At 42.5% G+C, this 22,595-nt stretch overlaps 1 protein-coding gene across 1 annotated transcript; it reads left to right on the top strand.

The window, feature by feature from the left end:
* Positions 1-32: 32 nt before the first annotated feature.
* efhc2 (EF-hand domain (C-terminal) containing 2) lies at positions 33-22,397 on the top strand. The gene is made up of 15 exons (XM_029639333.2): positions 33-146; positions 503-691; positions 836-986; positions 1,180-1,403; positions 1,769-2,020; positions 4,373-4,480; positions 4,741-4,879; positions 8,717-8,882; positions 9,763-9,905; positions 10,120-10,316; positions 10,402-10,535; positions 10,827-11,021; positions 20,463-20,555; positions 20,647-20,749; positions 21,649-22,397. Exons 1-15 carry the CDS (start codon positions 105-107, stop codon positions 21,796-21,798), a joined length of 2,286 nt encoding a protein of 761 aa, XP_029495193.1. The 5' UTR covers positions 33-104; the 3' UTR covers positions 21,799-22,397.
* The last annotated feature ends 198 nt before the right edge of the window (positions 22,398-22,595 follow it).

Raw genomic sequence — 22,595 nt, forward strand, 5'->3', positions numbered from 1 at the left:
AAGATAACAGCACGCTCCATGGCAACCTCAAACGGGAAGGACGAAAGAACTTCTCACGAGTTGGACGGAGGGAAAAGTATATTTATATCCCAATTTATGCCACTATGGCACTGCCGATGCTGCCTGGAAATTCTCTCAACAAAAACGTAAGTTTTGTGCAATGTTTCCTGTTAAATTAGTGGATACATTTGAGATTATTTGGATTATTGACCCCAGTTAGCCCATTTTGCGAATTGAGACGAATAGAACAACGCATAGCTATGCTAGCATGCTCCCTAGCAGCATCGTCCATAGATTGTGCAAGTTCATTGCATTAAAATGCATTCCTGTTTGCTGCAAGAACCTTAAGAAAACACATTGAATATGATGAATTCCTGCTTTTCTGACACTATCCTCTAAACTTTAAGGTTAAATAAATAAAAATAAAGTCACAAACCATAATATTTTCTCTGCATATGGCTCTAGTCTTTACTTGACTGACTTGTGACATCCTTTCATCCAGTTGGGGAAAGACAAATTCCACAAGTCCCAGCATTTTGACTATTCCAACGGGGTCCGTATGATGGTGGGCTCAGGGAAGCCAGGCATTGGAGGGGAGTTGCTGTTGGGCCAGAAGTCTCAACCAAACTATTCTGTCTTCCCCAATGGAGAGGGCAGTGACACGCCATCATGGGTGGCCTTTGACAAGCAGGTCTGTCATTGAATGTTTGTTGTGCTTTCCAAATAATCTTTGAAAGGTGCAGTAGATTACAGACACACAGACTGACAGACAGACAGATAGACAGACTGAGTTGGACAGACTCCTCCGTTCTCACCATCCCTCCCTCTCCCTCAGGTGCTGAGCTTCAATGCTTTCTTCCAGGAGGCTGTGCCTCAGAAGCGAGAGGAGAAATACCGTGTCAGGAAGTGTAAGATCTATTTCTACCTGGAAGACGACACCATCCAGGTGGTAGAGCCTGAATTAAAGAACAGCGGAATACCACAAGGTGAGGTATTTTAACGTAGGTCTTGAGCAGGTAAATTGCTGATTGAGATCTACCTGAATTTCTACCCCCTATTCAAACAGAAACCAGTACTTGCAAAAAGACGGATGATTACAGGAAAAGCCCTCTATGTTAAAGAGGTTTAACTATGACAAGATCAAAAAAAAAAAATGTAATCGTTTTTTCCTATTTTCAGGAACGCTGATTCGTCGGCACCGCATCCCACTGCCCCCTCCAGATGATGAGTGCTTCTACACGGTGCACGACTTCAACATCAACCAGCAGATGGTGCTGTACTCACGCACTTTCATGGTCACCGACTGTGACCCCTTCACCAGAAACTTCCTCAGGAAGATGGGGGTACGGCTCAACCCCCCCACCTCCACTCCCCTGGACCCCTACAGCAACCTACGACAAGAGGTGGGATTAGAGAGGAGGGGGAATGAGGGAGGAAAAGAGGGATAACAGAGAAGGTGACATTATGGATTTAGTGGTACCATCTTCTGTGTTGAACATAGTGCTTTGCTATTGATCTAATGCCAAGGTGCCAGCCTGAGAAACATGTCACACTGAGCAGAAACTACTCAGAAACTACAGCTCGCTGCACAGATGCCACCTGTCAGAAAACAATGACTGACATCTATTTATCGGATATTATCACAATTACATGACGTCTATACATACAGACACTATCTATCTTTAGCTACCAAGCTGTATACTGTATACTGACTTTATGTATTGATAAAGTATACAGTATTATCAATAATCTGTCTGTGTATCCACAGATGGAGAAGAGTATGAAGCCTCTTCGTCCATACGAGAGGCTGGACACGCTCAAGCAGTTCCTGGACCACGACCGCAATGTGCTGCGGTTCTTCTGCCACTGGGACGACTCAGAGAACATGTTTGGGGACCCGCGCGAGCTTACCCTGCACTACTTCTTGGCCGATGACACCATAGAGATCAGGGAGGTCATCTACCCCAACTCAGGCCGGGATGCCACCCCCAAGTTTCTGCACCGTAGCAAGCTGCCCAAGGTTAGATGGGAAATGTGTGTACAAAGCAATGGTTCCCAAACTTTTTCACTCAGGCGCCTTTTCCATAATTGGGGTGCATCCAGCACGAGGTGTTTTTTGTTGTTGCCATTTTAAAGCAAGGTTCCTGCTTTCTACACATTTTGTCATATCCTATGTGTGTTCATGTGATATCTGAGTGACTCAGACATTACAACAAAATCAATGGGCTACAAAACCTAGCTACAAAATGTTACTTGACATGGGCTAGTTGATCTGAACATTCCTGATAACTTACTGTATAAATAGCTCTCTAACGTCTGCAATGACAAGAGGAAAACTGCTGATGCACTGCCGAATTTCGAAATTGCACCTTTAGCATTCTACTATTACAACTTTCAAGAGTAAGTTGAATGCCCGATTGAGTTTTTATTTTTTTAAGTATATATTTTTTTTAATTGTGCTCCCCACAGTTTGGGAACCACTGCCTTATTGGAGCAGAAAGCTTACAGACATTTCCACTACCACGCTGTCAGCAGAGTTGACTTTCAGTGTCAGGTTTCACACCCCTCATTTGCATAGGGAGTGGCGTGTCACATTTTCTGGCCTATCCAGACAAATAATTGATTTGCTCTGCCTCTGAGCAATGGAACTCAGCCTGGGAGACTGCATAGGAGAGGGGACAGTCTAGCGAATCCAGCAGCTGAGTTTTTATCTTGCTGTGATATTCTCAGCCGGATTTAGAGCTCTCAACATGAAAAAATACTAAATAATTTTGTAGAATTGAAACACGACCACTTTGTTTTGGTCACAGAGGTACGAAATCACTTTGTGCAGAAAGTCTTCAAATATTTGAATGTTGTCTCTGTGTCGCTCAGAGGATGCTTGGCAGAAAATGCTCTGTTGTCAGTTATATGAAATGGGGCCAAATTTGTAGTCACTTAATATTCTAATATTTATTTTACAGTTATAATAAAGGTGAAATATTATATTAAGTTGTTTATAATTTGATTGTTACTCTTTTTAGAAAACATGTCAGTAATTTCAAGCCTTATATTCATATGATTTTCTATATTTTTATCATATTTGTACTATGTACTTGAGCTTGTGTCCTCAAAAGTGATTACTTTTAAACTATTTATACCATAAAGGTTCGTTCCAAACCTTTCTAAAACTATGCAGCATTACAAGTTAGTGTGTATGGCCATCCCATTAAAAATAATTACTTTTGGGCGGAAATCTACACTTTGCCTTAACGTTCAAGGGGAAATTAAAGGAAGGGCAGAAGATAGGAAATCTAAACTACCATTGTTTCGCTGCTTTGAAGCATTTGTATCAGGGGAGTGATGTGTTTTGGTTGAAGTATAGTCAAAAGTGGAAAGGTGCCTCTCTTCCTCTTCTGCTTGAATGGCTTTGGTCTCCACCCCTCACAGAGCTCTCCTCCACTCTGACAGGTCTGCAGTAACATCTAGCCTCCCTGAAGCATCTTTCCTCATCTCTTCTCTAGTCACTGTTCAGACACTAACTCATCGTTCCTTTCCAGTTGTTTTATTTTTGTAAAATCCAGTGATTGTCATGCTGTTTGCCTTTCTATAAATGACATCCTGAAAGGTTGCATCTGAACCTCCTAGCCAGTTGGACATAACGATTCTCCCCAGATACAAATTAAATCTGTCCCTCAAGACAAATGATGATGATTTGGTCAGTCTATGTTCTTTCTCTTTCTCCCTGTTATGTTGCTTCCATGACCAAGAACCAGGAGGCAAGTACCAGCCAATCTGTGTGCTGTGGTTATGGTGGTGGTTTGGTGTAGTGTGATATGGTTGGTTTGGTGTTGTGTGGTTTGGTGTAGTGTGGTGTGGTTGGTGTAGTGTTTGGTGTTGTGTGGTTTGGTGTAGTGCGTGTGTGGTTGGTGTAGTGTTTGGTGTTGTGTGGTGTGGTTGGTGTAGTGTGGTTTGGTGTAGTGTGGTTTGGTGTAGTGCGGTGTGGTTGGTGTAGTGTTTGGTGTTGTGTGGTTTGGTGTAGTGTGGTGAGGTGAGGTGATGTTGGTGTAGTGTTTGGTGTTGTGCGGTTTGGTGTTGTTTGGTGTGGTTGGTGTAGTGTGGTGAGGTTGGTGTAGTGTTTGGTGTTGTGTGGTTTAGTGTAGTGTGGTGTGGTTGGTGTAGTGTGGTGTGGTTTGGTGTAGTGTGGTGTGGTGTGATTTGGTGTAGTGTGGTGTGGTTGGTGTAGTGTTTGGTGTTGTGTGGTTTGCTGTAGTGCGTGTGTATGTGTGTTTTAGCTTGGCATGCGTGTTTCTATACCGTGTAAGTGTGTGTGTGCGTGTGTGTTTCTGACTCTTCTCCATTGGTGTGTTTTCTCCTCTGTTCTCTCCTGCAGCAGGCTCCCAACCCCAAGCGTCAGCCCGGAGATATCACAGACCGTACGGTGCTCAACGTCTTTGGTCCAATGGGCCAGGGAGGACGCTACATCCTGGACAGCCTCAAAGTAGGTGCTGTTGCGGAGTCTTTTTAGAGACAAAAATTGACAAATTTGTCCATATTGAATGCTATATGGAAAATAAGCCTAGGGTTTATGTGACTGTAAGGGATGTTGTAGAAACAGCCGTTTGTTTCCAAAAGTTTTATCTCTGTTTCTTTGTGTGTACAGGATCAGTTTGATCCAGCATATTTTACTGCAAGATGGGAGCTTACTCTCTGCTTCTCTCTCTCTCTCTCTCTCTCTCTCTCTCTCTCTCTCTCTCTCAGACAGGTGCGGTCCATGAGCAGTTCTATAAGGACAGTGACCTGACTCTGGGGGGCATGGTCAACGTGTGGGGACGCAGGGTGGTCATCTGTGACTGTGACAACTTCACCAAAGAGTTCTACCGCTCCAAATACGGCATTGGTGAGACACACACACACACACACACACACACACACACACACACACACACACACACACACACACACACAATGCCATATCCCACACCCAAGTCCATCACCTGCGGTTCTGGTGTATAACCACAGGGTGTCAGTATAACTATAATAAACTGTAAGTTTCACTACCTTGATCATTCAAACTCAAGTACCCCTGTTTTGCAATGTCAATGTTATTTAGCTATTTTCAGTGCCACTGTCAAGTATTTCCCATAATCTGAAAATGTTGTACATTTACCCTTAAATGCTCTCCATATCCCTAATTCAGATTGTGTCATTCAGATTTAGTGAAGGCTCCATTTGTGACCTGTTGGAGATTAAAATAACATCATTATAATAATTTTATTATTTTGATTATTATTACATTTTTTTATGCAATTCTCTCCATTGTATCAAAACCATGTGAGCCCTACAATAATCCATGACAATCAATCAAATTGTGTTTATATACTGTATGAAACACAACATTTACAACATTTGTCTCAAAGTGCTTTACAGTAACCAGGCCTGGATCAACAATGGTGGACTTGGGTGATAGAGTGGCATTTGCAGCACTGACATTATAGTTAACAAAGTTTTGGAATTATAGATTTCAGATGTATAATATTTTCCAGGTGCTCAAAGTGAGGATAACAACCCCAGGCCTAACTGTCTCTCTGGCCCTGACCAACACTAGATACCAGTGATCGCCCACCGCCAGCCATTTGGCCTCCTTGAGCGAGAAGCTTTCAAATGAAGCCGATATCAGCATGATTCATGCACTTGTGTTTTCGGCAACATATCTGACGCTTTGCGCCATCATGTCCGCTATCTGTAGATGGGAGGGTTTTGGGGGGGTTCAGCCAGTCTGCAGTAACCAAACTCTTGTCTGTGGGCGTTAGACTGCCAGTCCACCCCACCCCACCCTGCCCTGCCCCCCACCCCCCTCATGTGTTTTTAGGCTAGGTTAGGTTAGGCTGGCTATGGGGGGGTTCTCTGTATTAGTCACAGCCGATCAATGATGGAGAGGCCTGTTGGGGACCTCAGGGGGTCAAAGGTTATATAGGTTACTGTTACCCCTGTTGCCTTCTCTTTCCATCTCTACTCTTTCTCCTTCTTGCTCTACTCTTCCTTCAACTGTTGTTGTCTCTCTCTATTGATCTATTTATCTGCCCCCCGTCTCTCCTTGTCTATATATATATATATTTATACACTACCGGTCAAAAGTTTTAGAACACCTACTCATTCAAAGATTTTTCTTTATTTTTACTATTTTCTACATTGTAGAATAATAGTGAAGACATCAAAACTATAAAGCAACACACATGGAGTCATGTAGTAACCAAAAAAGTGTTAAACAAATCAAAATATATTTTATATTTGAGATTCTTCAAAGGAGCCACCCTTTGCCTTGATGACAGTTTTGCACACTCTTGGCATTCTCTCAACCAGCTTCATGAGGTAGTCACCTGGAATGCATTTCAATTAACAGGTGTGCCTTCTTTAAAAAAGAAAGTGGAATTTCTTGTGTTGTGTTGTGAACAGGTAGGGATGGTACAGAGAATATAGCCCTATTTGGTAAAAGATAAAAATCCAAATTATGACAAGAAAAGCTCAAATAAGCAAAGAGATACGATAGTCCATCATTACTTTAAGACATGAAGGTCAGTCAATACGGAAAATTTCAAGAACTTTGAAGTAGCCATTCTATTTCCAACAGTCTTGAAGGAGTTCCCACATATGCTGAACACTTGTTGGCTGCTTTAACTTCACTCAGCGGTCCGCCTCATCCCAAACCATCTCAATTGAGTTGAGGTCGGGTGATTGTGGAGGCCAGGTCATCTGATGCAGCACCGTCACTCTCCTTCTTGTTCAAATAACCCTTACACAGCCTGGAGGTGTGTTGGGTCATTGTCCTGTTGAAAAACAAATGATTGTCCCACTAAGCGCAAACCAGATGGGATGGCATATGGCTGCAGAATGCAGTGGTTGCCATGCTGGTTAAGTGCGCCTTGAATTCTCAATAAATCACACTGTCACCAGAAAAGCAACCCCACACCATCACACCTCCTCCTCCATGCTTCATGGTGGGAACCACACATGCAGAGATAATCCGTTCACCTACTCTGCGTCTCACAAAGACACGGTGGTTGGAACCAAAAATCTCAAATTTGGACTCATCAGACCAAAGGAAAGATTTCCACTGGTCTAATGTCCATTGTTCATGTTTCTTGGCCCAAGCAAGTCTCTTCTTATTATTGTTGTCTTTTAGTAGTGTTTTTTTTGCAGCAATTCGACCATTGAAAGCCTGATTCATGCAGTCTCCTCTGAACAGTTGATGTTGAGATGTGTCTGTTACTTGAACTCTGTGAAGCATTTATTTGGGCTGCAATTTCTGAGGTGCAGTTAACTCTAATGAGCTTATCCTCTGCAGCAGAGGTAACTCTGGGTCTTCCTTTCCTGTGGCGGTCCTCATTAGAGCCAGTTTCATCATGATGGTTTTTGCAACTGCACTTGAAAAAACTTTCAAGCTTCTTGAAATTTTCTGGATTGACTGACCTTCATGTCTTAAAGTAATGATGGACTATCATTTCTCTTTGCTTATTTGAGTTGTTCTTGTCATAATATGGACTTGGTCTTTTACCAAATAGGGCTATCTTCTGTATACCAACCCTACCTTGTCACAACACAAATGATTGGCTCAAATGCATTAAGAAGGAAAGAAATTCCACAAATTAACTTTTAACAAGGCACACCTGTTAATTGAAACGCATTCCAGTTGACTACATCATGAAGCTGGTTGAGAGAATGCCAAGAGTGTGCAAAGCTGTCATCAAGGCAAAGGGTGGCTACTTTGAAGAATATCAAATATAAAACATATTTTCATTTGTTTAACACTTTTTTGTTTACTACATGATTCCATATGTGTTATTTCATAGTTTTGATGTTTTCACTATCATTCTACAATCTAGAAAATAGTACATATAAAGAAAAACCATTGAATGAGTAGGTGTGTCCAAACTTTTGACTGGTGCTGTATATACATACACTACCGTTCAAAAGTTTGGGGTCACTTTGAAATGTTCTTGTTTTTGAAAGAAAAGCACATTTTTTTGTCCGTTAGAATACCATCAAATTGATCAGAAATGCAGTGTAGACATTAATGTTGTAAATGACTATTGTAGCTGGAAACGGCAGATTCTTTATGGAATATCTACATAGCCATACAGAGGCCCATTATCAGCAACCATCACTCCTGTGTTCCAATGGCACGTTGTGTTATCCAATCCAAGTTTATCATTTGAAAAGGCTAAAACCCTTTTGCAATTATGTTAGCACAGCTGAAAACTGTTGTGCTGATTTAAAGAAGCAATAAAACTAGCCTTCTTTAGACTAGTTGAGTATCTGGAGCATCAGCATTTGTTGGTTCGATTACAGGCTCAAAATGACCAGAATCAAATAACTTTCTTCTGAAACTCGTCAGTCTATTCTTGTTCTGAGAAATTAAGGCTATTCCATGCGAGAAATTGCAATGAAACTGAAAATTTCATACAACGCTGTGTACTTCTCCCTTCACAGAACTGTCTCTAACCAGAATAGAAAGAGGAGTGGGAGGCCCCGGTGCACAACTGAGCAAGAGGACAAGTACATTAGAGTGTCTAGTTTGAGAAACAGACGCCTCACAAGTCCTCAACTGGCAGCTTCATTAAATAGTACCCGCAAAACACGTCTCAACGTCAACAGTGAAGAGGCGACTCCGGGATGCTGGCCTTGTATATATAGTGCATATATATCTCTTTATCCATTTCTTTGTCCTCTCTCTCAGAGGACTTCAGCCCAGTACAGTACAAGGCACCTCTGGCCCCTAAGCCCCCCAGGCCTGTACCTCCCTACAATGGCTTTGGCTCTGAAGAGGACTCTCTGTGCTCCTGCCAGGGCCTGCTGCCCAAACCCCCACAGAAAGACTTCCGCAAGCTCATGGAGAAAGACAGGTGAGAGTCAAGAAAGCACCACTCAGGAGATACTACTTAGGATAGGTCACTACAGTTCAAGTCAAAGCGCCGTAAGACATTGTCGTTTGTAACTTACCTCTCATAAGTTTTACTCTTTAAAAAAAAAAACTTGATTCACTCCCCTCTGTATTTTATTTGGACAATGATGCTAAAATGTATAAATTAGGCTCTATACTCCAGCATTTTGGATTTGATATCAAATGTTTTATGAGGTGACAGTACATATCTGTTTTACCATTTAGAAAGGAATGCACTTTATGTGTCTCGTCCCCCCATTTGAAGAAGTCAGTATTTTGACAAATTCACTAATAGTGTATTAATATTGTCCAAAGCTTAGTATTTGCTCCCATATTCCTAGCACACAATAATTACATCAAGCTTGTGACTACAAACCTTTTGCAAATAAGAATAGAGGATGCTTCTGATCACTTCTACATTAATGTGGATGCTGCCATGATGATGGACAATTGTGAATAATGATGAGTGAGAAAGATCATACCACACCAAAAAATGCTAACCTCCCCTGTTATTGGTAATGGTGAGAGGTAAGCTTTTTCCCTGTAACTTTCTCACTCATTATAGAGTCAAATTGACAGATTACAAAACCAAATTTACACATTTTAGCTTCACTTCACTGCCTTACAGCCTAAATGGGAGAATTACATTGTAGACACTTGACAGTAATATGTATGCTTCTTAGATGCTGTATCTACTGTAAGTGTCTAGATATATGTTAACTCCTCCCGCTGTGTGTGTGTGTTTGTGTGTTTGTGGGTGTGTGTGTGTGTGTGTGTGTGTGAGAGAGTGCCTGCCTGCTTGTCTGCATGCGTGCGTGTGTGTGTGTGTTTCCCCCTACCAGGCAGGGCCTTGAGAGCAATGTGCTGAGGTTTATGGGCAAGATGGTGACTGAAAATCCCATCGACAGAGATAGACTCTTCATAATCTCCTTCTACCTCAGTGACGACACCATCTGTGTGTACGAACCGCCTCAGAGGAACACCGGTAGGGACCGTTTGGCTAGCTAGGACCAGTCTATTAGTCGACACTTCTAGAATACCCATAAGAGACAAGTAGACATACTAATGGGGATTACTTTATTTAGTTTCTCTCCTCCTCCTCTCTTCCGCAGTACTTTGACAGGTTGAGATCATTTCTTCCACATATTCCACACATAAACATCCCCCTCTTTGCCCCCCCTCCTTCCCCCCCGCTCCAGGTGTGTTGGCGGGTAAGTTCCTTGAGCGTGGCAGAGTGAAGAAGCCTGGTCAGGAGCTGTTTAAGAGTGAGATGTCCCAGTATTTCAGTGCCCAGGACCTGTATGTAGGAGCCAGGATCAACCTCAACAACCAGGGCTTCCAGCTGATCGACGCTGATGAGTACGCCTTCAACTACATGGAGCAACACGCTGAGGAGGTGGGATGCACTTTCTCCTCTTCTTTTCTTGTTTCTTCTCTTTTTCTCTCTCCTCTCCTCATCTCGTCCTCTCCTCTCTATCCAGTTCCCCAGGGCTAACATGGGCTCCATTATCAGTAAGATCCGCTCCATCCCTGAGGACAAACGGAATGAGATTAAACAGTTCCTCACCCTCAGTGACCCTGGAAACACTGGACTGATCCCCTACGAACCCTTCAGGTAGTACACTCCTCTTTCTTCTCTCTCTAGACAGCCGTTTACAGTATGTTTGGGTGTTTTCTGATTCAGATCTTCAGATCCAGAACAAATCCAGATCCAAATGAGATTGAGGCCAGGAACTAGAGCCCCAGTACCAAGATTTAATAGTCATCAAACTATGGTGTTCATAAGCAGTTTATAAGCAGACCCTTGAAGCAAATGTTTCTGGTTGAGTGTGTTTGTGTGTGTGTGTGTGTGTGTGTGTGTGTGTGTGTGTGTGTGTGTGTGTGTGTGTGTGTGTGTGTTTGCCAGGGGCCTGCTGGTGGGTCTGGAGTGTGGTCTGTCGGAGCACGAGGTGATGATGCTCGGTCGTTGTTTCTGTGAGCGCCAGCAGCCCGAGGCAGAGGTGGGTCTCATGCTGGCTGTGGCTCAGGACCACCTACGCAAGAAACACTTTGAGAGCTTCTCCGACATGACCAGAGCCTTCACACATGAGGACCGACACAGGTAGGGAGTCATACACACACTCAGGCACAGACATACAGGGACGTGGACACGCAGGTACACGATTGGGGAGTAACGGATCACATGTTTACAGATACATGTTTACACATCATTTAGAAAAACTAGATGATTACTTCTAGGATTACTTTTAAAATCAGAAAGGATGTTTGCGTGAGTGTTTTCTGACACTTTTCTGTTTTCTCAAGTGCATTCGAATCAGCATAGAAAAAATTTGCAATTTTAAGTTGGTTCTGCCTGAGCAAGTCTGACCACAAATCAGAGACCACTATGATGAACCACCAGCAGCAGGAATAGGCTTTGTAGGCTACAGTCAAAGCTATGCCTTCCAATGGTGCGAATGCTGTCAGCATTCAAAGATGATCCAACTTGAATAAACGCTCGGAAGTAAGGATGGCATCAGTGTTGTAGTCTACGGCGATACGGATATCACTTGTTATTGATATCTAGATAGCGCATTGATGTGAATCACCATGCTGCTCTCTCATTTAGCTATTTGCACCTTATGGATTGTGGTTGTTGTGGATGGATGTTCACAAATCTAAACGTGTATTTGAACCCCATAATGGTTGAATTGAAGACATTTAAACTGCCTATTAATCATTGTTTTTGTGACCAGTGGACAGCCAGTGAAAAATGCTGCAGTGCGGTTCCCAGCCATATGGAATAAAAGTTTAAGAGAGTTCCTCCCTTCTAAACTCGCTCGTGTTGTGCTCCATACTGTCAAAAACTACTTTAATTTAAGAAGACCACGATTAGGGCTTTTATTGCTCAATCTAATTAGTGCTGATTCAGAAATAATTATTCCATAGCCTACCACCAAGATCTGCTCATGCTCAAACTCGCACACTTTTGATAGACTTCAACAGATGCAAATTACACTACCTGACCAAAAGTATGTGAACACCTGCTCGGCGAACATCTCTTTACAAAATCCATTAATATGGAGTTGGTCCCCCTTTGCTTCTATATCAACCTTCAGTCTTCTGGGAAGGCTTTCCACTAGATGTTGGAACATTGCTGCGGGGGCTTCCATTCAGCCACGAGCATTAGTGAGGTCGGGCACTGATGTTGGGCGATTAGGCCTGGCTCGCAGACAGCATTCCAATTCATCCCAAAGGTGTTTGATGGGGTTGAGGTCAGTGCTCTGTGCAGGTTAGTCAAGTTCTTCCACAGCGATCTCGATAAACCATTTTTGTATGGACCTCGCTTTGTGCACGGGGGCATTAAATGTAAAGCGCTCCAAAAACGCTTTTACTCATGTGAAATGTCACTGTGATTATTATTATCTGTCCCTGCTGGTCATCTATGAACGTTTGAACATCTTGGCCATGTTTTGTTATAATCTTCACCCAGCACAGCCAGAAGAGGACTGGCCACCCCTCATAGCCTGGTTCCTCTCTAGGTTTCTTCCTAGGTTCTGGCCTTTCTAGGGAGTTTTTCCTAGCCACAGTGCTTCTACACCTGCATTGCTTGCTGTTTGGGGTTTTAGGCTGGGTTTCTGTACAGCACTTTGTGACATCGGCTGATGTAAAAAGGGCTTTATGAATACATTTGATTGATGGAAGTGTTCCAAAAACACATTTTCACATGATTTCACATGTGAAATGTCACATTTGATGTGTTCCAAAACCAAGTTTTCACATGATTTCACATGTAACATCACGATAAGATTTCCAAAAACAAGTTTTCAAATGTGAAATGTTACATGTCAATTGTTCCCCAAAAACATTTTCACATGTGAAATGTTCCAAAAACACATGTTTTCACATGATATCACATGTGAAATTTCACATTCAACGTGTGAAATCATGGGATTTTCCACATGTGAAATCATGTAACATGAAATTACACTGTTAGCAATTGCTGTTCGTTTTGTGGGAAATGTTTGTCATTGTGTTGTACATTTATATAGTAATACAATACTGTATTAGTGTTTTGCTATAAACAGTGCGTTCGGAAAGTATTCAGACCCCTTGACTTTTTCCACATTTTGTTAGGTTACAGCCTTATTAAAAAATGGATTAAAAAATATATATATCCTCATCAATCTACACACATCACCCCAAATGTCAAAGCAAAAACATGTTTTGGGATATTTTTGCTAATTTATTCTAAATAAACAACTGAAGTATCACAAGGTATTCAGACCTTTTACTCAGTACTTTGTTGAAGCACCTTTGGCAGCGATTACAGCCTTTGAGTCTTCTTAGGTATGACGCTACAAGTTTGGCACACCTGTATTTGGGGAGTTTCTTCCATTTTTCTCTGTAGATCCTGTCAAGCTCTATCAGGTTAGATGGGGAGCGTTGCTGCACAGCTATTTTCAGGTCTTTCCAGAGATGTTCAAGTCCTGGCTCTGGCTGGGCCACTCAAGGACATTCGGAGACTTGTTTCCCGAAGCCATTCCTGCATTGTCTTGGCTGTGTGCTTAGTAGGGTTGTTGTCCTCTTGGAAGGTGACCCTTCGCTCTGTCTGAGGTCCTGAGCGCTCAGGAGCAGGTTTTCATCAAGGATCTCTCTGTACTTTGCTCCGTTCATCTTTCTCTCTGAGAGTCTTTAGGTGCCTTTTGGCAAACTCCAAGCAGGCTGTCATGTGCTTTTTACTGAGGAGTGGCTTCCATCTGGCCACTCTACCATAAAGGCCTGATTGGTGGAGTGCTGCAGAGACGATTGTCCTTCAGGAAGGTTCTCCCATCTCCACAGAAGAACTCTAGAGTTCTGTCAGAGTGGCCATCAGGTTATTGGTCACCTCCCTGACCAAGGCCCTTCTCCCCCGATTGCTCAGTTTGGTGAGGCGACCAGCTCTAGGAAGTCTTGGTGGTTCTGAACTTCCACTCTGTTCATGGGACAACCTTCAATGCTGCAGACATTTTTTGGTACCCTTCCCCAGATCTGTACTTCGACACAATCCTGTCTCGGAGCTCTATGGACAATTCCTTCGACCTCATGGCTTGGTTTTTGCTCTGACATGCACTGTCAACTGTGGGACCTTATATAGACAGGTGTGTGTCTTTCCAAATCATGTCCAATCAATTGAATATGAAAAAGAAAAGGAGAGCCACACACTCTTTCGACTCATGGTCGAAAGCCATGCGTCCTCCGAAACACAACCCAACCAAGCCGCACTGCTTCTCAACACAGGGCGCGTCCAACCCGGAAGCCAGCCGCACCAATGTATCGGAGGAAACACCATACGCCTAGCGACCTGGTCAGTGCACACTGCGCCCGGCCCGCCACAGGAGTCACTAGTGCGCGATGAAACAAGGATATCCCTACCGGCCAAACCCTCCCTAACCCGGGCGACGCTAGGCCAATTGTGCGTCGCCCCATTGACATCCCGGCCTGGGGGAAACAAATGTTTAATGTAATGTCTAACTCTATTTTGTCAGTAAAATAACAACAACAAACTGTATTCAGAAATTCCAATTATGTTCAATGCTGTAAAATCAGAAATTTGTTTTCCTTATTGAATTGACTGGAACTTAAATGGAATTGACCTCAACATTGGTTAGCACACTTGGGACGCAGCCACACTTGGGATTTGAACTCACAACTTCTTAGATGACAGCAACCGGAATTCCCTTCTTTGTCACCAGGTCTGTGACAATGACAGCGATCGACCACAGATTTATTGGCAAGAATACATTCCTCCACTTTGCTAAAAGTTTCCCGGGACCAAGTCAATAATTGTGTGATTATCCAACAACACCAAAGAAAGAAGTAGCAGTGTTCAGGGACACTTGACATCATTAAAAAAAATACTAGGCAAGTCAGGTAAGAACAAATTCTTATTTACAATGACGGCCTACCCCAGATTACGCTACGCCAGTTGTGCGCTATGGGACTCCCAATCACGGCCGGATGTGAGTCAGACTGGATTCGAACCAGGGACTGTAGTGATGCCTCTTGCACTGAGATGCAGTGCCTTAGACCGCTGCGCCACTCGGGAGCAAAAGGCCTAGATTTAAGCATAAAAAGGCAATAGCCGACACCTACATAGCTGGTCTTTTGGCAGTGTCAGAGCTATAACTACGTTACGGTACCATGTTGTTCCCTGGTGTACAAAAAGGTCAAGGGTACAGAGGTACAAATAGGAACTCACATGGTATTGGTCTGTACCTTTTAGAGTACATGTGCAGATAATCTAGTATAATGGTACATTTTTCTACCCAATATTTTACATTTTAATGCTGCGTTCATAACCATGTGGGAGGTGGTCATTTACCAGTTGTGAAGTCGTAAATACCAGTTGGATGCTTTCAACTTGTTGAGAAACACTGATTGGCTAATGGCCAACAAGCTGCGTAAACCATCATCTAAAAGTACAGGTATCATGCTTGTAAACAAATTATAGTGTTCAAAAACCATATTAATAGATAGCTTTTTATTAATAATGTTTTGTTGTTGCATTTAACGCAAAAACGCTGTTATAAAGGTCATTTCCTTAGTAGGTCATGTCAGAGGTCAGCATGTGAGAGAACGGGGAGCTCAGGATGACGGGCGAGTTTCCCACCAGCAATTACTAGTTCGAGGGCTGTTCAAGTGTATTTTTCCTAGTCATATGTGGTAAATTCCCACTTTCCACTTGGTTACAAACGCAGCATTAAGATAGGAAACTCAGAAATGTCTGACTCGCCAACTGGTTGTAGTTGATCACGTGCGGCATTCAACCAATTAACGAATTGATAATTTCAGTGTTCCAACTAGCATGTGAACGAGGCTATACTGCACTTTGAAACGTTGGTTGGGCAATGTGGGGGCTCATTAGCATATTTAAGGGCATGGTCTAAAATATGATGTATTTGTGCCAACCGTCAGTCCGAATGATGTACCAGTTTAAGTGGTTTTATCATTGTGTTTAAGGTTGAGTACCTTTTATGACATTTTTGTTAGAGCTTGTGCCAATCAAGAGCTGAGCTGTGAGTACTTGAATGGCAGCTGGTTCACAGGAAGTTCATGTTTAATTTTGATGTCAAGTTGTTGTAAGTGGGTAATTGTAAAAAGCACAGTAACTTACTGTAACTAATTATCACACTGACTGACCTGGTGGTATGGTAAGTATGCAAGTAATACAATAATATGGAGACTAGCTATTAAATATTGGGTGGCTCTTCTGTAGTGTGTGCACTTATTTCAGCCTTTAACAAGGCTACATAATTACATTTTTAATTACATAATTAACAGCTTTGCTTATGAACAGACTACAACATAACATATTAACAGAATACAACACAGCAGATTAACTGGGATGACATTCCCTTCCATGGGAGACCAAAAAGAGCTGGCTGAAAGCCACACCTCCAATAAGCTACACATGCACTCTTTTGATAGGCTTCCGCTGCTACAGTATGCTGCCAATCAGAAAGTAATGCCCATGTTGTCAACAGAAGAGTCCGTGAATGCACAGTAGATCACTGGCATGGATTGCTAGTGGCAGCAAGTGTCCTGTGAGTTACTGGTAAAATGACTGTAAATATTACAATAACTTACTAAATAGTAATTTCCAGGTAAGAAATTAGAAATTATGAGTATGAGTTTCAATCCCATTTATGGCTTAATCCCAATTGTGGTCACAGTACCAGATTTTACAGTAATTGAAATAAGAATACAGCAGAATACTGTCCTTTAGAAGTTTTTATATATATTTACTTCATTTTTTCTGCAACTTTAGGCAAAATGCAGAAGTATATTCTTGGCAATAAATATATACCATATTTCCACAATGTCCACATTATGCAAACAGCATCATATTCATTTAGCTGTAAAATGCTGCTGGAAAAATACAGCATTGTATTCATGGTATCACATGTTTCACATGAAATCATGTTTTAACATGCTCACATGTTATCATGTGTAGTTCCATTTTATCGCATTGAGATTTTGCCTCCCCATGTTGTCCCATTTATTTCACATGAGATTGTGTTTTAACGTGCTCACATGTTGTCACGTGTAGTTTTACCTTATCACATGTTGCTTTACATGTTGACACATGTTGTCACGTGTAGTTTTACCTTATCACATGTTGTCACGTGTAGTTTTCCCTTATCACATGTTGCTTTACATGTTGCTTCACATGTTGTCACGTGTAGTTTTACCTTATCACATGTTGCTTCACATGTTGTCACGTGTAGTTTTCCCTTATCACATGTTGCTTTACATGTTGACACATGTTGTCACGTGTAGTTTTCCCTTATCACATGTTGCTTTACATGTTGACACATATTGTCACGTGTAGTTTTACCTTATCACATGTTGCTTTACATGTTGCTTCACATGTTGTCACGTGTAGTTTTACCTTATCACATGTTGCTTCACATGTTGTCACGTGTTGTTTTCCCTTATCACATGTTGCTTTACATGTTGACACATGTTGTCACGTGTAGTTTTACCTTATCACATGTTGCTTTACATGTTGACACATGTTGTCACGTGTAGTTTTACCTTATCACATGTTGCTTTACATGTTGACACATGTTGTCACGTGTAGTTTTACCTTATCACATGTTGTCACGTGTAGTTTTACCTTATCACATGTTGCTTTACATGTTGCTTCACATGTTGTCACATGTAGTTTTACCTTATCACATGTTGCTTTACATGTTGCTTCACATGTTGTCACGTGTAGTTTTACCTTATCACATGTTGCTTTACATGTTGCTTCACATGTTGTCACGTGTAGTTTTACCTTATCACATGTTGCTTTACATGTTGCTTCACATGTTGTCACGTGTAGTTTTACCTTATCACATGTTGCTTCACATGTTGTCACGTGTTGTTTTCCCTTATCACATGTTGCTTTACATGTTGACACATGTTGTCACGTGTAGTTTTACCTTATCACATGTTGCTTTACATGTTGCTTCACATGTTGTCACATGTAGTTTTACCTTATCACATGTTGCTTTACATGTTGACACATGTTGTCACGTGTAGTTTTACCTTATCACATGTTGCTTCACATGTTGTCACGTGTTGTTTTCCCTTATCACATGTTGCTTTACATGTTGCTTCACATGTTGTCACGTGTAGTTTTACCTTATCACATGTTGCTTTACATGTTGACACATGTTGTCACGTGTAGTTTTACCTTATCACATGTTGCTTTACATGTTGCTTCACATGTTGTCACATGTAGTTTTACCTTATCACATGTTGCTTTACATGTTGACACATGTTGTCACGTGTAGTTTTACCTTATCACATGTTGCTTTACATGTTGCTTCACATGTTGTCACATGTAGTTTTACCTTATCACATGTTGCTTTACATGTTGTCACATGTTATCACATTAACTTCACATTAAATCACGTGATCAACATGAGATCACACAAGAAGAACGCTAACCTCCCCTGTTATTGTAATGGTGAGAGGTTAGCGTGTTTTGGGGGTATGATATTTGTGCATCTGTGACTTTCTCACTCATCATTATTTATGATTCATTCAGGACTATCCGTAATCAGGGTAGCATCCACATTAACTATAAGTGTTTAGAAGCATATTCTATTTTTATTTACAATAAAAGTGACTCCAAGTGACTCCAAAATGACACAATACAGTATTTACCAGTCATTTCTATTGGGCGCAAAATAATCAGAAAAACAACCAAAACAAACAGCAAATGCATCCAACAAGTTGTAGAGTCACAAGCTTCATGTCATCATTGTGTGATAGGAATATGGGACCAAATAATAAAGTTTAAAAGTGAATGTACAAAAAGTTTACCTGATATAGATGAAAATTCCCTCAAATTAAAGCTTACAGTCTGCACTTTAACCTCATAGTCATTGTATAATTTCAAACCCAAAGTGCTGGAATAGAAAAAATGTGTCACTGTCTCCATACTTTTGGAGCTCACTGTACATGTATGGGTGTGCACACACACACTTTCACACACACACTTCACACACACACACAGTTCCACACCGATCTCGACAAACCATTCCTGTATGGACCTTGCTTTGTTCACGGGGGCATTGTCTTTCTGAAACAAGAAAGGGCCTTCCCCAAACTGTTGTCACAAATTTGGAAGCACAGAATCGTCTAGAATGTCATTGTATGCTGTACCATTAAGATTTCCCTTCACTGGAACTAAGGGACGTATCCCGAACCATGAAAAACAGCCCCAGACCATTATTCCTCTTCCACCAAACTTTAAAGTTGGCATTATGCAATTGGGTTGGTAGCGTTTTCCTGGCATCGGCAAAACCCAGATTCGTCCGTTGGTCTGCCAGATGGTGCGTGATTCATCACTCCAGAGAACTCGTTTCCACTGCTCCAGAGTCCAATGGCAGCGAGTTTTACACCACTTCAGCCGACGCTTGGCATTGCGCATTGTGATCTTAGGCTTGTGTGCTGCTGTCGGCCATGGAAACCCATTTAATGAAGCTCCCGACGCTCCAAAGGCAGTTTGGAACTCGGTAATGAGTGTTACAACCGAGGGACAAGACGATTTTTACGTGCTACGCGCTTCATCACTCGCCGGTTCCATTCTGTGAGCTTGTGTGGCCTACCACTTCGCAGCTGAGCTGTTGTTTCTCCTAGACATTTCCACCTCACAATAACAACACTTCCAGTTGACTGGGTCAGCTCTAGCAGGGCTGAAATTTGACGAACTGACTTTTTGGAAATGTGACATCCTATGACAGTGCCACGTTGAAAGTCACTGAGTGCTTCAGTAAGGCCATTCTACTACCAATGTTTGTCAATGGAGATTGCATGGCTGTGTGCTCAATTTTATACACTTGTCAGCAATCGATGTGGCTGAAATAGCCAAATCCACTAATTTGAAGGGTTGTCCACAAACTTTTGTATATATAGTGTATATACCCCATACCCACGCACACAGAGCCACACAGGCAGGTACCGTCACGGCCCGCCATCAATCAGTTGGCCAGCGGCCCCAGATCCTTAGCTGCTTGAGTAGCAGCAATTAGTTCCAGCAGTGTGTGAGTGGAGCATTGGAACCAGATGATCCCCACAGACCTGCATATTATGTAGCAGTCACACACACACACACACACACACACACACACACACACACACACACACACACACACAGTAGAAATGTGGCATAAAGGAAATTGATAGCTAGCCACGCCACAGGGTCAATCAGCATAGCTTGTTTATGTGGCCATGTAGTTACCCTGGGTTAGTTTCAGATTTGTCTAAAATGTCCTCCCTACCCAATGCCCCTGTAATGAAGACGGTATGTCATAATGTCAAGGACTGGCTCCAGACTACTCAAAAGCACAGGGAAAACAACTGTGGCCTCTCACACACGCACATGCATACACGTGCACATGTGCACACGTGCACACACACACACACACACACACACACACACACTCAAGCCTTTCATCAATGATGATTTCTCATCTGTGCTTGCCTAATATCTGTGCTCGTCCGGTCTGGTCTGTGTATCCAGGACTGGTCATCTCTCCACCAAGGAGGCCAGGACCATCTGTAAGGCCTTCCAGTTGCCACTGGCTGAGGACCTGTTGAGGGCCCTCCTCAAGAAGTAAGAAATTAGATCTGAAAGAAAGAGGAGTAGCACTGGGAGTGGAAGTGTGCTTATACAACAGTTCATCAGAGTGCTGTGGTGTGTCCAGGTTTGATGCAGGCTCTGAGGAGATGGACTACCATGCCTTTCTGGCAGGGATCAACTGGAGAGAGAACCCTGCTCCCCCTGTCCTGCCTGACGACGCCCTGAAGGTGAGAGACTCAGTGGGTCATTTAGCATGAGAGAGATTTAGCGTATGGCACAGAGCCAGCTAAAAAGATCCATCTGCACTTTTTATTGTTTATTTCACATTTCACTTGCTTTGGCAATGTAAACATATTTTTCCCATGCCTATAATGCCTCTTAAATTGAGAGAGAGAGAGCACTGTTTGTGAATGTGTGTGTGCATGCCCGTGAGCTTGCATGTGCGTGTGTGTGTGAGAGCCTGTGCGTCTGTATTGTCTCTGTCATTCTCTCTTCGTTCTCTAGCAGTGTACTTTCACTGGTTCCCAGCTCCTCTCTTCCTCATGCAGTCTAAAGCCCAAACTAGTCAGGGATCCTCTGGTGGGGTAAACTGCCTTTCTAAACCTGCTCCACAGACCCACGTGAGAGGAGTGACAATGGCTGCCGTGACTTTGCCTCTTCACGTCCTCACATTTTTTCTCACTCTGATAACATCAGAAGAGTTGCCTATTTCTGCTTGAGGACTTGCTTTGTGTTGATTGGCCCATCATCCAGGCTCTGTTATTTTCCTGATTGTCTTCTGCTGATGCCTGGGATTTACCTGTATCCGCCTGGGACTCTTGTCTCTGTGGAGCTAACACACTGTTTGAACAATAATGCACATGCTTTTTTTACCACTAACATTGCACTATTTTAATGCCAATGTTGTAATGTTTTGTGAATGTATTTGGCGTGCATAGCCCTTGTCTACCTCCACATTCAGGGACGTTAATAGTGTGCCAGTGATTTCATTTTGTACATTTAACCTTTATTTAACCAAGCAAGTCAACTGTCATCCCCAATGAGGGCCTAGTCCAGTGTCTTGTCTTGTCTTCAGCCCTTTGTCTTGCTGTTGTTGAATTGAATCAACTTTATTGATTGTCCACAGTTTAACGTGGACTGGAGTAGGGAAGCCAGAGACCCAGAGGTGAAGAGCATCAACTACTCTGTCCTTCTGGAAGACGTGTTCGGTAGTGTCAACACCAACTCTAACCAACCCGACACTCTAACCAACACTCTAACCAACCCAACACTCTAACCAACACTCTAACCAACCCGACACTCTAACCAACACTCTAACCAACCCGACACTCTAACCAACCCGACACTCTAACCAACACTCTAACCAACCCGACACTCTAACCAACCCGACACTCTAACCAACCCAACACTCTAACCAACCCGACACTCTAACCAACCCGACACTCTAACCAACCCAACACTCTAACCAACCCAACACTCTAACCACCCCAACACTCTAACCAACCCAACACTCTAACCACCCCAACACTCTAACCAACCCAACACTCTAACCAACCCAACACTCTAACCAACCCAACACTCTAACCACCCCAACACTCTAACCAACCCAACACTCTAACCACCCCAACACTCTAACCAACCCAACACTCTAACCACCCCAGCACAAGGACAGAGAGATAGCAAGGAGTACCAGCAGATCATCATCCTATGAACTCAATCACCTCGCTGCTCTCTGTGTATATTTTCACTTTCAATTAAAGAACATGGATTACATTTGCAACCAAACATCTGCGCTTTTAACATGTGTGGGAAACGGTGTGTACACTTGAATTGTGTTATGTGTAAAACAAAGACCATTAAAAACAGTATACTGTGTGTGTGTGTGTGTGTGTGTGTGTGTGTGTGTGTGTGTGTGTGTGTGTGTGTGTGTGTGTGTGTGTGTGTGTGTGTGTGCACGTTTTACTATACTTGTGAGTACCAGAAGTCCTCATAAGAATAGTAAACCAAAAAATTCTGAGAAGTGAGGAAATTTTGCCAGAACTCACTTGTAAAAATGCTATGTTAGGTTTAGGG

Source organism: Oncorhynchus nerka, linkage group LG1, assembly GCF_034236695.1.
Source record: "Oncorhynchus nerka isolate Pitt River linkage group LG1, Oner_Uvic_2.0, whole genome shotgun sequence".
Taxonomy (NCBI): Eukaryota; Metazoa; Chordata; class Actinopteri; order Salmoniformes; family Salmonidae; genus Oncorhynchus; species Oncorhynchus nerka.

Bases quoted from the DNA above. Each gene is read 5' to 3' on its own strand.
- efhc2 (XM_029639333.2), top strand. From the start codon at position 105: ATGGCACTGCCGATGCTGCCTGGAAATTCTCTCAACAAAAAC. The intron at 987-1,179 runs GTGAGGTATTTT...TCCTATTTTCAG, and splicing joins GAACAGCGGAATACCACAAG to GAACGCTGATTCGTCGGCAC. The intron at 20,750-21,648 runs GTGAGAGACTCA...GATTGTCCACAG, and splicing joins TGCCTGACGACGCCCTGAAG to TTTAACGTGGACTGGAGTAG.